The following is a 13,685-nucleotide window of genomic DNA, read 5'->3' on the forward strand; positions in this document are numbered from 1 at the left end:
ATTCTGTTCCATTGGTCAATGTATCTGTTGTACCAGTACCAGGCTGTTTTGACTACTGTAGCTGTATAGTAGGTTCTAAGGTCAGGTAGTGTGAGTCCTCCTACTTTATTCTTCTCCTTCAATAGTGCTTTACTTATTTGGGGCTTCTTCCCTTTCCATATAAAGTTAATGATTAGTTTTTCCATCTCTTTATAGAATGTTGTTAGTATTTTGATCAGGATTGCATTGTATTTGTAAATTGCTTTGGGTAGAACTGTCATTTTCACTACGTTGAGTCTAACTGTTCATGCGCATGGTATATTTTTTCATTTATGTAGATCCCTTTGGGTTTCATGCAGTAGTGTTTTGTAGTTTTCTTTGTATAGGTTTTTACATCCCTAAGTATTTTTTTTTTTTTAGGGGCTGTTAATAAATGGTGTTGTTTTCCTGATTTCCTTTTCATTGTTCTCTTTATTGGTGTATAGGAATCCAGCTGATTTTTGTATGTTTATCTTGTATTCTGCTACTCTGCTGAATCTTTCTGTTAGTTCCAGTAGTTTCCTCGTGGAGTCTGTAGGGTTTTCTGTGTATAGTATCATATCATCTGCAAACAGGGACAGTTTAACTTCTTCATTACCTATTTGGATGCCCTTTATTTCTTTTTCTTGTCTTATTGCTCTAGCTAGAACTTCCAGCACAATGTTAAATAGGAGTGGTGATACAGGGCATCCTTGTCTTGTTCCTGTTCTCAAGGAGAATCTTTTCAACCTCTCTCCGTTAAGAATGATGTTGGCCATTGGTTTTGTATAGGTGCCCTTTATTATGTTGAGAAATTTCCCTTCTATACATATTTGATTGAGAGTTTTTATCAGGAACGGGTGTTGGCCTTTGTCGAATGCCTTTTCTGCATCAATTGAGATGATCATGTGATTCTTTTCTTTCCTTTTATTTATGTGGTGGATTACTTTGATTGATTTTTCTAATGTTGAACCATCCTTGTATATCTGGTGTGAATCCTACTTGGTCGTGGTGTATTATTTTTTTGATATGATGCTGAATTCTGTTGGCTAGAATTTTGTTGAGAATTTTTGCATCTATATTCATGAGAGGTATGGGTCTGTAATTTTTTTGTGATGTCTTTGCCTGGTTTTGGTATCGGGGTTATGGTGGCTTCATAGAATGAAATTGCAAGTGTCGCTTCCTTTTCTATGTTCTGAAATAGTTTGAGTAGTACTGGTACAAGCTGTTCGCTGAGTGTTTGGTAGAATTCTCCAGTGAAGCCATCTGGGCCAGGGCTTTTTTTCATTGGGAGTTTTTTTTATTACCTTTTCAGTCTCTTCTGTTGTTATGGGTCTGTTCAGATTTTCAACATCACTTTGTGATAGTTTGCGTAAGTAGTGTGTTTCTAGAAATGTATCCATTTCCTCTAGGTTTTCAAATTTGTTAATGTTAACGTTTTTTACAATAAGTGAATATGCTATTATCAGAAAAACAGGAGCACCCAGGGTTTCCTAGGTATCAGTGACATTCTGTTTCTTAAGTAAAAAACCAAACCAAACCTGTTGCCATCGAGTCGGTTCCGACTCATAGTGACCCTATGGGATGGAGTAGAACTGCCCCATAGGGTTTCCAAGGAGTGGCTGGTGGATTCAAACTGCTGACCCTTAGGTTAGCAGCCAAGCTCACCGTAGCTCTTAACCACTGCACCACCGCGTTTCCATTTCGTAAGTAGCTAGTAGTTTATTATCATTACTTAAGCTGTGTGTGTATTTTTTTAAGATTGTTCCAGGAAGGCAGCTGACACCTTATTTTTATCCTTTTCCTTCATCTTTATCCTGAGCAATTAGGAGGCCTGTTTCATACTTAAAACTCTTTTTTAAGTGTGTTTCATAATAAAAAGAAGACTCTCGCGGCAAGGCACACATGGTGGGCCACACTTGAGGTTGCTTTCGGTCAAATTCTGGTCCCTGACTTAATTGCTTTCTAGCCTTATCCAACTCGTTTAACCTCAGTTTCCTAATCCGTGAGTTAATCCCTGCTCAACCTGCCTTATTGAGTTGGGATAAAACTTAGAAGTGAGTTGATGTATGGAAAAGCTTTGAAACTGAGAAACGTGCTACCCAGATGTGTGGGCTCAGTAAATAAATCCGTGAGTTACCGTGATGGAGCTCAGAGGTCTTGCCTCTTCCCGAGCTGAGTATTTCCAGATGCTGCTGAGGTCTCCAGCAGCAGAGGGAAATGTTGCTGTGTTCCCACTGCCTTCATTGCTTGGAGATTTAGAAATAACAAGTTATTTTATTTATTTAACAAACACTTAGATTGTTGTTGTTAGGTGGCTCCGAGTTGGTTTGGACTCACAGCAACCCCATGTACAACAGAACGAAATGCTGCCCGGTCCTGCGCCATCCTCATGATCATTGTTATGCTTGAGCCGGTTGTTGCAGCTGCTGTATCAGTCCATCTCATTGAGAGCCTTCCTTTTTTTCGTTGACCCTCTGCTTTACCAAGCATAATGCTATTTGCCAGGCACTGTTCTAAATACTTTACAAATGTTTACTCATTTGATCCTCATATAATCCTGAGGTGGTCACTATTAGCATCCTCATTTCATGTGGGAGGATTTTGAGTCTCAGAGAGGTCGAGTAACTTACCCAAGGTCACACAGCTAGTAAAGGATGGGGTGTCTAATAAAGGCAATCTGTGCTTTTCCCCTTCATCCTTTTTCCTCACCACACCTCTATCCTTCATCAGATATAGTCATAGAATTCTTTGTGTCAGCTTATTTATCTCAAGGGCATGAGATTTAAATTCTCATATGAAGTCTGGTGTCTGGACAATCCTAACTAATTTGGTAGCTTTGATTTTGGTTTTCTGCCTTGTCTGGTAGCAGGGCAAAGTGGGAATGGGCTGGGAAATTAGGCAGATCATCTGAACTGCAGTCACTGATTTGCTGCTTATTAGCTGTGTAACTTTGGGCAGGTTACTTAACCTCTCTGATCTTCAAATGGTTTTGTTTTTGAGTAAGTTTACTTATTGTGGCAGTGCCTAACTTCCTATTCTTTTCCTTCATCTTTATCTCCGAGCAGCAAGCTGAGACCTAAGGATACAAAGACGAATAAGACCCAATGCCGAAGTGGAGGCTGGGGAGCTCTCCAGATCAGGAATCAGGGAACTTGAGTTCTAGCCAGTCCTGGCTGTCTCCTACCCTGGTGACCTTGGACAAGTTCCTTTGTTTCTCTGGGCTTCACTTTTGTCATTTGTAAGCTAGGACCTGGGTTGACTCCACTCCGAGGCCCCATCTGGTTCGTCGTTTTCTGATTTTTCATATTTAGGTCAGGACAAGCCTGTGCCTGAGGGACCTGCGCTGTAGCAGGTGGATACAGGGTGTGTCAGCTTTTCCCTTTAGGCCACTCTTGTCAACGCTCCCAACAGCTTCCTCTCTGGTGCTCTAGGGAGGCCTCTTGGCTCTGTTTAGGAGGTCGGAATGGTGGAAACAAAGACAGTTCAGATTCTCCTCAGCCTGTCAGGATCTGAGACTCTCAACAACAAGTTATTTTATTTATTTAGCAAACACTTATGTGGCACTTGCTGTTTGCCAGGCACTGTTCTAAATGCTTACTTACTGATCTGTTGTGAACAGTTTCACATTTTTTTCACCACATCAAAGATTCTTTTTGAAGATATGGCTGGCATCTGTCTCTCTCCCTGTAACCCCACAGCACCTTCCTACAGAATCGAAGCTTCTTTTCGATTTTACAATCCCTGGGGGGCAGAGGAAACCCTGGGGACATAGTGGTTAAGAGGCTGGCTGCTAACCAAAAGGTCGGTAGTTGGAATCCACTAGGCGCTCCTTGGAAACCCTATGGGGCAGTTCTACTCTGTCCTGTAGGGTCACTGTGAACTGGAATCAACTTGATGGCAATGGGTTTGGTTTTTTTTTTGTTTTTAGAGGGGCAGATTTGGGAGGTGAAAAATGAGTCAGAGGCAGCTCCCCGTTCTTTGTTACTCTGCAGTTGACTCAAAGCTGCGGGAGCTGCAGTCCTTGTCGTTTAGGCTGAAAATTGTCCTTATTTAGAAGAGGAACGGGCTGCCTGTGTGCTTTGCTGGATACTCAGATGGCTTGGAGTGGGGGCCTGGGGAGCGCTTACAGAGGTGAAGAGGAGCCAGCCCCGTGATCCCCAGTGTCTCTCAGCCTCCTGGAGTCAACAGGAAGGGGGAGGGTAAACACCTGGAACAATCCATTCCCACCTTTCTACTTCCCTGTGCAAGTGCTGGGAGTGGGAGGCAGCGCCATCACCTCAGGTTTAAGATCCTCATAAAAAAAGTTACTATCCTGTAATTACACAGAGGAATTGCACTTAGCAGGCACATTTAAAGAAGGGCGGCAAAATGGATCCTGTCTAAATAGTGTGACTTTTCTTGGGCAAAGTTGAATTCTAAAGCTTGCCAGTTTAAGAATTCTGAAGGGGCATCCGTGGTTTTATTTCTTTTGCACCTCATTCTTTGATTTGTATAGATTTTCCAAATTCTGGAGCCCTATGGCACAGTGGTTAAGAGCTTGGCTGCTAACCAGAAGGATGGCAGTTCGAATCCACCAGCTGCTCCTTGGGAATGCTATGGGGTAGTTCTACTCTGTCCTGTTGGGTCACTCTGAATTGGAATCGACTCCGTGGCCACGGGTTTGGTTGTTTTTTTTTGCCCTCCAGATTCTAGTGGCATTTGTGAAGTTATTGAGACCTGTTGAAAGTTAACAGGCTTTTGCATGATAAATTTTAGTAATTATTGGCTCATTCTGAGCATAGGGTAGTGGGGCAGAAAAGGAGAGACAAGAAAATAAAATGGTTCACAAGTGTGCTTTTCTTTAAAAAAGGAAATTTAAAAAGCATGACAAGCTATTTCTTTTTTGACTCTTGGTATTACAAGTTCCCAACAGCTTGGGTGGTGCAAGTGGTTTTTGATTGGCTGCTAACCTAATGATTGGCAGTTCAAATCCACCCAGCTGTTCTGTGGAAGAAAGGCCTGGCTAACTGCTTCCGTTGTTGTGCTGTCAAGTCAATTCTGACTCATAAGTGAGCCTATGTGATAGAGTAGAATGGCCCCCTAGCGTTTCCTAGGCTGTATCTTGTGGAGCTTCTGAGTGGATTCGAATCATCAACCTTTCGGTTAGCAGCTGAGCACTTAACCATTGCACCACTAGGGGCTCCTCTGTAAAGATCACAGCTAAGAAAACCCTATGGGGCAATTCTGCTCTGTAACACGTGAGGTTGCCATAAGTTGGAATTGACTTGATGGCAACTTTTTTTTTTTTTTAAATTACAAGTTCACTGCTATTACTATTCCTTGCACACACACCCCCCACTCCTATAGTATACTCCATGGAATGCCTTAGTGCCCATCTCAGCTGCCTTGCTCCTCTTCCAACCAGAGCAGCCTGTTTAATTTGGAGGTGGCACACTGGTGCCTCTTTCTTCAAACGCTGCAGCTGTGGTTTCAAAACTTCCCTCTGCGAACTGGAAGGTTGACGTTTTTGGCTGGAATATCTCTTTTGTTTCAGTGTTGGTTTTGGGGATGTAACAGAGTTAGCTGGTGAGAGAGGTAGCAGTGAGAATACTTTGGGGCTAAACCTTAAACCCTCAAGAAAAACGTGACTATAACGCTGACCAGCTCCAAAACTCATTTTAAGTCAGTGATTTAGACTTAAACTCATTAAAGAGTAAGAACACTGAAATTGCAGGTCCAAAGGTGCAGAGGAAAGAAAGAGATTGATCTGGATGAAAAGAGCCAATGCTTGAGGGCCATAGGTCTGCCTTTCTGCTGGGTGCGTTGTATCTCTCATTTCATCTCACACCAGGCTGGTGAAGTTGGAATTGGTAACAACCAAGGCCTCTTAGTGAGGTTAAGTAATTTACCCAAAGTCACACAATTTGTGAGTAGCTGAGTTAAGACTCGAACCCAGGTTGACTGCAAAGCCATTGTCTTTAACCACTCAGCCATAAAACCTCCCAGGAAATGCTACAAGGGGATAGCACTCTTAAACCCAACCCTGTAGGGTAAGTTGGATTTGGATAAGGAGAGAAGAAAAGGAAGGAAATTCTGGGCAGAGGAAGCAGTAGACACGATCAAAAGCTTGGGAGAGGGACTGTGCATGACGTGGAACAGTATCTGCTGGTTGTAAGTTCCATAGGGCCAGGACCATGTTGCCTGGGGCCACCATTGTCTAAGTGAGTGCCTGACACATAGTAGGTGCTCACTAAATATTTGCTAAGTAAATATTGGTTGTGTGAATGAATACATGAACAACTTGTCTTCTCCATAACCCTTGAGCCGCTTGAAGGCATGGACTATGCTTAGAAATCTGTGGGTCCTCCACAGCTCACAGTGGTTAACAAATAGTAAACAGTAAGTATGTCCTGATAAAAGGAATGAATGAGCGACAGGTAAGGGAAGTGACATGCCTGAGTGAGGAGGACTGATGCTTTGGGAAATGCTGAGCAATACAGCATGAACTGGCATGTGAGAGTCTATGGCGGAAGGTCTTCAGGGCCAGGACAAGAAGCTTCTGCATTCTCCGGGCATTTTTAAAAGCCATCTCTTAATCCACACATTGTGGGGTCCACAGAAACCCAGCCAGGGCCCAAACTTTGATGAATGTTTGTCGGAACCAGCGTCAAGCACAGCTTAGGAATCACTTTTCTGTAGGACTGGCCTCCACTTGGCCCCATTATCACTGCCTTCCCACTTTGGGGTGACCACACTGGTATAACCAAAAAGGGACCTGCAAAATCTTGTGAATGGGAATCTGTGGGGTATAGGAGTGTTATTGTTGGGTCGCAGAGTTGTTTTTAGGATAGTTTGGCTGGAAAGTCCCAGCCAACTTCCTCTAAGATGTGGTCTGCTGTGCCCAGGAGTTCTCAATAAAAGTTGCCCTCTCTCTTCAGGTGTTGGCTGCATTTGTGGGTTTAAAAAAGCCTGAGGGCCAGAAGGCAGCCCTGGGAGCAGAAGCAGCCCTTTCTGCGGGCAGTTGGAACCTGGTGGTCGAAAGGAGAAACTGTCCCTACACCTGAACTTATGACCCGCGGCTTCCCTCCCAGCCTGCCCACTGAGTTCCACAAGATGGGCTCCTTCCGCAGGCCAAGACCGCGCTTCATGAGCTCTCCAGTGCTCAGCGACCTGCCCCGATTCCAAGCAGCCCGACAGGCTCTGCAGCTGGGCTCCAACTCGGCCTGGAACAGGTAAGAGAGGTAGCTAGTGTGGAGTGAGGGCTGCGAAGGACCGCAGCAGTGCCAGGTGGCATCTGACCCTGACGTAGCTGCTGCTTCTGGAAAGTGGTGATTTATAGTCGTGTTAATTCATGAAAAGAGCAAGTTTTTTAAAAAATTTCTGGAGCCTCTGGTGTATGGGAGTCAGTTAACTGGCCCATTAATCACACTCCAAACTGGATTGTACCCCAGGGTGGGGCCATATAAGTATGTATGTGACACAGAGCCTGCCCTCCAGTAACCTGCTATCACTTGGTAGATAAGACACGTATTTATGAAAAGCTAAATGAGTGGCATAAGCCAAGGATTACCAGTATCTGTGAGCCACAGGCACTTCAGAGGAGAAGCTGAGAGCTTTTGTAGGCTGTCTAGCTGACCTTTTGTACACCAAGCATGGAGTAGAAACAGAATAAATATTATTTCTTGCATTTCTCTGGGTACTACTTTTCCAATCTATGCAGATACTTTTTGGGTAAATTAAGTGCATCATTATTTTAAAGCATTACTGAATTCTTTGTAATTTGGGTCATTATGGGTTTTTTCAATGAATGGACAAAAAAGCACAACTATGGTGTGAGTGGAGGGGAGAACTCTGAAATGTTTTGGTGTTAAATGGATCCTTGTTCTTTAAAAAAAGTCCAGTGCCCCTTGGTGTAGCCAAGATTGTAATCAGCTCCTTGCTGAAATACTGGGCTGGAGTCCCAGAGACCAAGGAGTCAAGTCCTAACTGGCCCCTCAAGGCACTAACTGTACTTACTGCCTTATACCTTACAAGAGAGGGAATAAAAGGTGGAAGTGAGGCTAGCCCATGTGAAATTCTTCCAAGAAAAGTGCTTTAAAAAAGGAAAAAAAACAAAAACCAAACCCGTTGGCGTGAGTCAATTCTGACTCCTAGCGACCCTATAGGATAGAGTAGAACTGCCTCATAGGATTTCAAAGGAGCGGCTGGTGGATGCGAACTGCCGACCTTTTGGTTAGCAGCTGAGCCCTTAACAACTGCGTCACCAGGGCTCCCATTAAAAAAGAAAAAAAAAAAGTCCTCAAAAAGTTAAACACAGAATTAACCTTATGACCCAGCAATTCCACTCCTCAGTATATACCCAGAGGACTTGAAATCAGGGACTCAAACAGATACTTATATCCCAGTATTTATAGCAGCATTATTTACAGTAACCAAAAAGAGGAAGCAACCCATGTGTCCATCAACAGATGAACGGATAAACAAAATGTGGTATATCCACACAATGGACTATTACTCAGCCATGAAGAGAAATGAAGTTCTCTTTATAACATGGATGAACCTTGAAAACATTGTTAAGAGAAAGTAGCCAGATATAGTATGATCCTACTTATATGAAATATCTAGAACATGCAAATACATAGAGACAGAAAGTAGATTTGAGGTTCCTAAGGGCTGGGGGAGAGGTCGAATGGGAAGTTATTGCGTAAGTACTGAGTTTCTGTTTGAGGTGATGAAAAGGTTTGTGGTACATGGTGAGTATAGTTAATGACACTGAATCGTACACTTAAAAAATGGTTGAAATGGCAAATTTTGTTATATCTATTTTATCACAATTTCTTTTAAAAAGGCAAGGAATTATCATTTCATATTAGTCCCAGGCTGCCAGCCTGCTCTGTGAAGACAGCAGCCTCCTAGGTGAGAAAACCCCAGTCTGGCTCCTGTTTACAGTTAACGCCATTGTGAATGCTTTCAGGCCTAGCTTGCTGGGCAGGCAGTTTGCTCAGAGCAGACTCCACTGCCTGTGCTTTGATTGTTGCCGCTCACCAGCTGGGCTGCCAGAGGGGCCAGGGAGGAAGACTTGCTGGCCTGTGAGACGGCAGGAACTACCTTTGTGCTCCTTTGACGTCAATCTTCTTTCTTCTCCAAGGACCCTGGGAAGGAAAGGATGGATTCCAGGGATGGAAAGTGTGGCAGTGATTGTGGCATGGGCTTCCTGCCCCTTCCACATGCTGTCAGCCCTGTGCTGCTTGTTGAGATGGCCCTGAGTAGGCAGATCCTCCAACCAGAAGTTAATTTCTATTTCCCCACAGCGTCCAGACAGCTGTGATCAACGTCTTCAAAGGAGGCGGCTTGCAAAGCAACGAGCTCTATGCACTGAACGAAAATATCAGGTAGGTGGCCAGACCAAGGCCGTTTCCCCATGGGCCTGAATTGGGGGAAGAGAGGCTACCCCACCAGGAGCCTTATCTGAAGGGGTTTCTTTTCTGTTCGGTTCTTGTTACTTCATCTCTGAGCTATTATATTGCTCTTGTGGTGGTTGAGTTCTGAGACCCTTATCTGTCTATAGTTCTGATCCAGAGAGGATTCATCCGTTTGTTTATGTATACAGAGTGTGTGTGTGTGTGTGTGTGTGTGTGTGTGTGTGTGTGTGTTGGGGTGGGTAGTTAGATGGTGGTGTTGTTGTTAGCTGCCATCCAGTTGACCCCTGGCTCATGACGATCCCATGCACAACGGAATGAAACACTGCCTGGTCCTGCACCATTCCCATGATTGGTTGTGGATCAGACCATTGTGATCCATAGGGTTTTCAGTGGCTGATTTTCAGAAGTAGATTGCCAGGCCTTTCTTCCTAGTCTGTCTTAGTCTAGAAGCTCTGCTGAAACTCGGTCAGCATCATAGCAACATGCAAGCTTCCACTGACAGACGGGTGGTAGCTAAGCATAAAAGCGCGTTGGCTGGAAATTGAACTTGGGTCTCCCTCATCAAAAACAAAACAAAACAAAACAAAACAAAACCCATTGCTGTAGAGTCAAATTCTGACTCTTATCAACCCTATAGGACAGAGTACAACTGCCCCATAAGGTTTCTAAGGCTGTAAATCTTTACAGAAGCAGACTGCCACATCTTTCTCCCACGTAGCAACCGGGTTCAAACCACTGACCTTTTAGTTAGCAGCCAAGTGCTTAAGCACTGTGCCACCAGGGCTCCGTCTCCCTTGTGGAAGGTGAGAATTCTACCATGGGACCACCAGTGTCCCCACTGATAGATGGTAGCTATTGTTTATTCTCTACTTATGCATCCGGCAAGGAGCCCTGGTGGCACAACAGTTAAGTGTTCGGCTGCTAACTGAAAGGTTGGTGGTTAGAGCCTACCCAGTGGCTCCCTGGGAGAAATGACCTGGCGGTCTGCTCCTGTAAAGACGACAGCCTAGGAAACCCTATGGGGGCAGTTCTACTCCGTCACGTGGGGTTACTACGAGTCGGAATCAACTCGTATCTAACAACAACAACATGTGTAGGTACCACATTAGGCGTAATCATAGTTACCTGGTGCTGCTGTAAAACAAATACCACAAGTGGGTGACTTTAAAGAACAGAAATTTATTTTCTTGCAGTTCTGGAGTTTCCAAATCAGGGTCTCAGCCATGTTGGTTCCTGTCTTGTTGGTAGCCCTGGGCGTTTCTTGGCTCCTTGGCTTGTAGATGATCCTCACGTGGCGTCTGTCTTCCCTTGAGTGTACGTGACTGTGTGTCTAATCTGCTCTTTTTATAACTCAGATGTGATTAGGTTTAGGTCACACCCTACACTGATGGCCTCATTAACATAACCAGTAAAACTGTATTTCCAAACAGCATGACATCCACCCCTACAGGGGTTAGCATTCCAGCACGTATTTTAGGGAGACACAATTCATACAAAAACAAAACCCCATTGCCGTGGAGCCAATTCCGACTCATAGCGACCCTATAGGACCCTATAGTAGAACTGCCCCACAGGGTTTCCAAGGAGCAGCTGGTGGATTCAAACTCCTGGCCTTTTGGTTAACAGCAGAGCTCTCAATCACTGCATCACCAATTCAGCCCACATCAGGCACCAGTATTGCCCAGTGGTTGGAACCTGACTGCCTGGGATTTTATTGCTACTCTTTCTCTTAGTGGCTAAGTGATTTAGGCAAGTTATCAACTTCCTTGTGTCCAAGTTTCCTCTTACTGAAATGAGGATATTAAGTGTACCTCCTTCCACAGGATTATTATGAAGGTTAAATTGAGTTACTATAGAAATAATCTGTTAAAACAGTGTCTGAAGCACATTAATTGCTTGGTACTTGTAGCTCTCATTGTTGTCGTCATCATTATCATTAGTCTCTGGGGATACAAACCTCAATAAAGCATAGTCCTTGTCCTTGAGGAAATTATTATCATCTAGAATCTTTTTGATAGAACAGTGTCAGCTTTTCACTCACCTATTGGCTCACTCATTCGCTCACTCACTCAATAAATATTTGAGCACCCCCCTCTGTTGGCCAGGCACTGGAGAGACAACAATGAGCAAAGACAGACATGGACCCTTCCCTCCTGGAATTTATATTAAGTCAGGGAGATAATTATTAGTGAACTAATCACACAAATAAACGTAAAAGTGCAACTGTGGCAGCTGCTACAACGCAGCCGTATGATGAAAGCATATCCTAGGATGGCTTGCTCTTGCCAGGGAGGCTGGGAATGGTGGATGTGATGCTTGTGCTGTGATGAGAAGGATCAGTGGGAAGTAACGAGGTGAAGAAGTCTCCAGGTAGAGGAAGTCTAGGTGCAGAGGTCCTGTGGTGGCAGAGCAAGGAACTGAAAAAAGGCCCCCGTGAGTAGAGCTCCAGGGTGGGCTAGTGATGTGGTTTGGTTTGTGTTGTGGTAAAATGAGGGTAGAGAGGCAGGCAGGGCCCAGAGCACCAAGTCTCCCAGGGACAGGAAGTTGAGCCATCAGGTCTTTTAATGTCCTGGTGTTGATTTGTCTCTAGTGTGTAAAGTGCAGAATATCAAGGGTAAAGGCCCAACCCTGGAGCTGGCAGAACAATAAACAAGGCCGTTATTCGATCCTGTTTACATTTATTAAGGTCTGTGTTAAAAGTCAGTGAGGTGTTTTAAGAGCTCTACTTTCATTAAAAGCTTTAGAGCTCGTAAGTAAACAGTTGCGTTAAAATTTCTGTCCCTAGGCTTGAAATTTGCATAATAAGTACATAATATGGGAAGAGACAATAGAGATCATTTAACCCAAGGCCTCACTTTACAGATGAGGAAATTGAGGCCCCGAGAAGTTGAGGGACAGGAGCAAATCTGGGTCAGCCAACTCCCAAGTCTCACACTCAGTTTTACTGCAAGAACTAAGATCCTGGCCTTTCCACAGAGGGTTCTAGCTCACAATAGAAGTATAAACAAATACAACAGTGACTCAGAAACTTGCTAATTGTTCCTCACTTAAGGCGATCCATCCTGAAATTATACTTAAAAGCTTTGTTTGTGGGCAGCTAGGAAAGGTACAGGCCGTGCCACGGTTCCCAGCCCCGTTAGCCCACGAGCTGCTAACCTTGAAGCCTTCAGGGGCCAAGCAGGTCTTCTAAATGAGTGTAGCCAGCCTGCTACACAGTAGCGACCTGGAGAGCTCACCCTCTGTCCAAAGGGGCTTACTCTGGCAGAATGTGGGTCTAGTGATAACATCTCATTTCTCAAGAAGAACTGGAATTCAAGTCTTTTTAATGTGAAATTTCCTGACTTTTTTTGTTTGTTGTTAATAATTTACTTCATTTTCGTTGTTGTTGTTGAGAATATACACAGCACAAACATACGTCAAGTTTCTACATACACAATTCAGTGACACTGATTAGATTCTTTGAGTTGTGCAACCATTCTCACCCTCCTTTACTGCATTGTTCCTCCCCGGTTAGCATAAGCTCAATGCCCTCTTCATCTTTCAAGTCACTGTTGTCGGTTTGATCCCATATAGGTAGATCTTTTTTTTTTATTTGTTTATTGTTGTAGTTTAAGTGAAAGTTTACGTTTCAAGTTAGTCTCTTATACAAAAATTTATACATAAATTGTTATGTGACCCTTATTGCTCTTCCTGTACAGCGACAGCACACTCCTCCTTTCCACTCCTGATTCCCCATGTCCATTCAACCAGCTCCTAACGCTCTCTGCCTTCTTATCTCACCTCCGGACAGAAGCTGCCCCTTTAGTCTCATGTATCTACTTGAGCTAAGAAGCATGCTCTTGATGAGTATCATTTTATGTCCCACAGTCCAGTCCAATCTTTGTCTGAGGAGTTGGCCTAGGAAATTGTTTTAGTTCTGGGCTGATAGAGAATCCAGGGGCCATGCTTTCCAGGGTTCCTCCAGTCTCAGTCCATTAAGTCTGGTCTTTTTACTAGAATTTGAGTTCTGTACCCCACCTTTTTCCTGCTCCATCGGGACTCTCTGTTGTGTTCCTTGTCAGGGTGATCATTGGTGGTAGCTGGGCACCATCTAGTTCTTCTGGCCTCAGGCTGATGAAGTCAGCCCTTTCTGTCTCTTGGGCTAATACTTTCCTTGTGTCTTTGGTGTTCTCCATTCTCCTTTACTCCAGGTGGTTGGGACCAACTGATGCATCTTAGATGGCCGCTTGCAAGCTTTTAAGACCCCATACGCCACTCACCAAAGTAGGATGCGGAACATTTTCT

General features: G+C 44.1%; 1 protein-coding gene across 2 annotated transcripts in view; it reads left to right on the forward strand.

Moving 5' to 3' along the window:
- The window catches only part of PRR5L (proline rich 5 like), a 92,743-nt gene that overhangs the window by 21,936 nt on the left and 57,122 nt on the right, over positions 1-13,685 (forward strand). For both annotated transcript variants that reach the window (XM_004369805.2, XM_023738400.1), the window contains exons 2-3: positions 6,918-7,211; positions 9,291-9,371. In XM_004369805.2, coding sequence (XP_004369862.1) covers positions 7,048-7,211; positions 9,291-9,371 — 245 coding nt within the window. In that variant the 5' untranslated portion in view covers positions 6,918-7,047. The remainder of the gene's footprint in view (positions 1-6,917; positions 7,212-9,290; positions 9,372-13,685) is intronic.

Source organism: Trichechus manatus, unplaced genomic scaffold (genome assembly GCF_000243295.1).
Source record: "Trichechus manatus latirostris isolate Lorelei unplaced genomic scaffold, TriManLat1.0 scaffold00006, whole genome shotgun sequence".
Classification (NCBI taxonomy): Eukaryota; Metazoa; Chordata; class Mammalia; order Sirenia; family Trichechidae; genus Trichechus; species Trichechus manatus.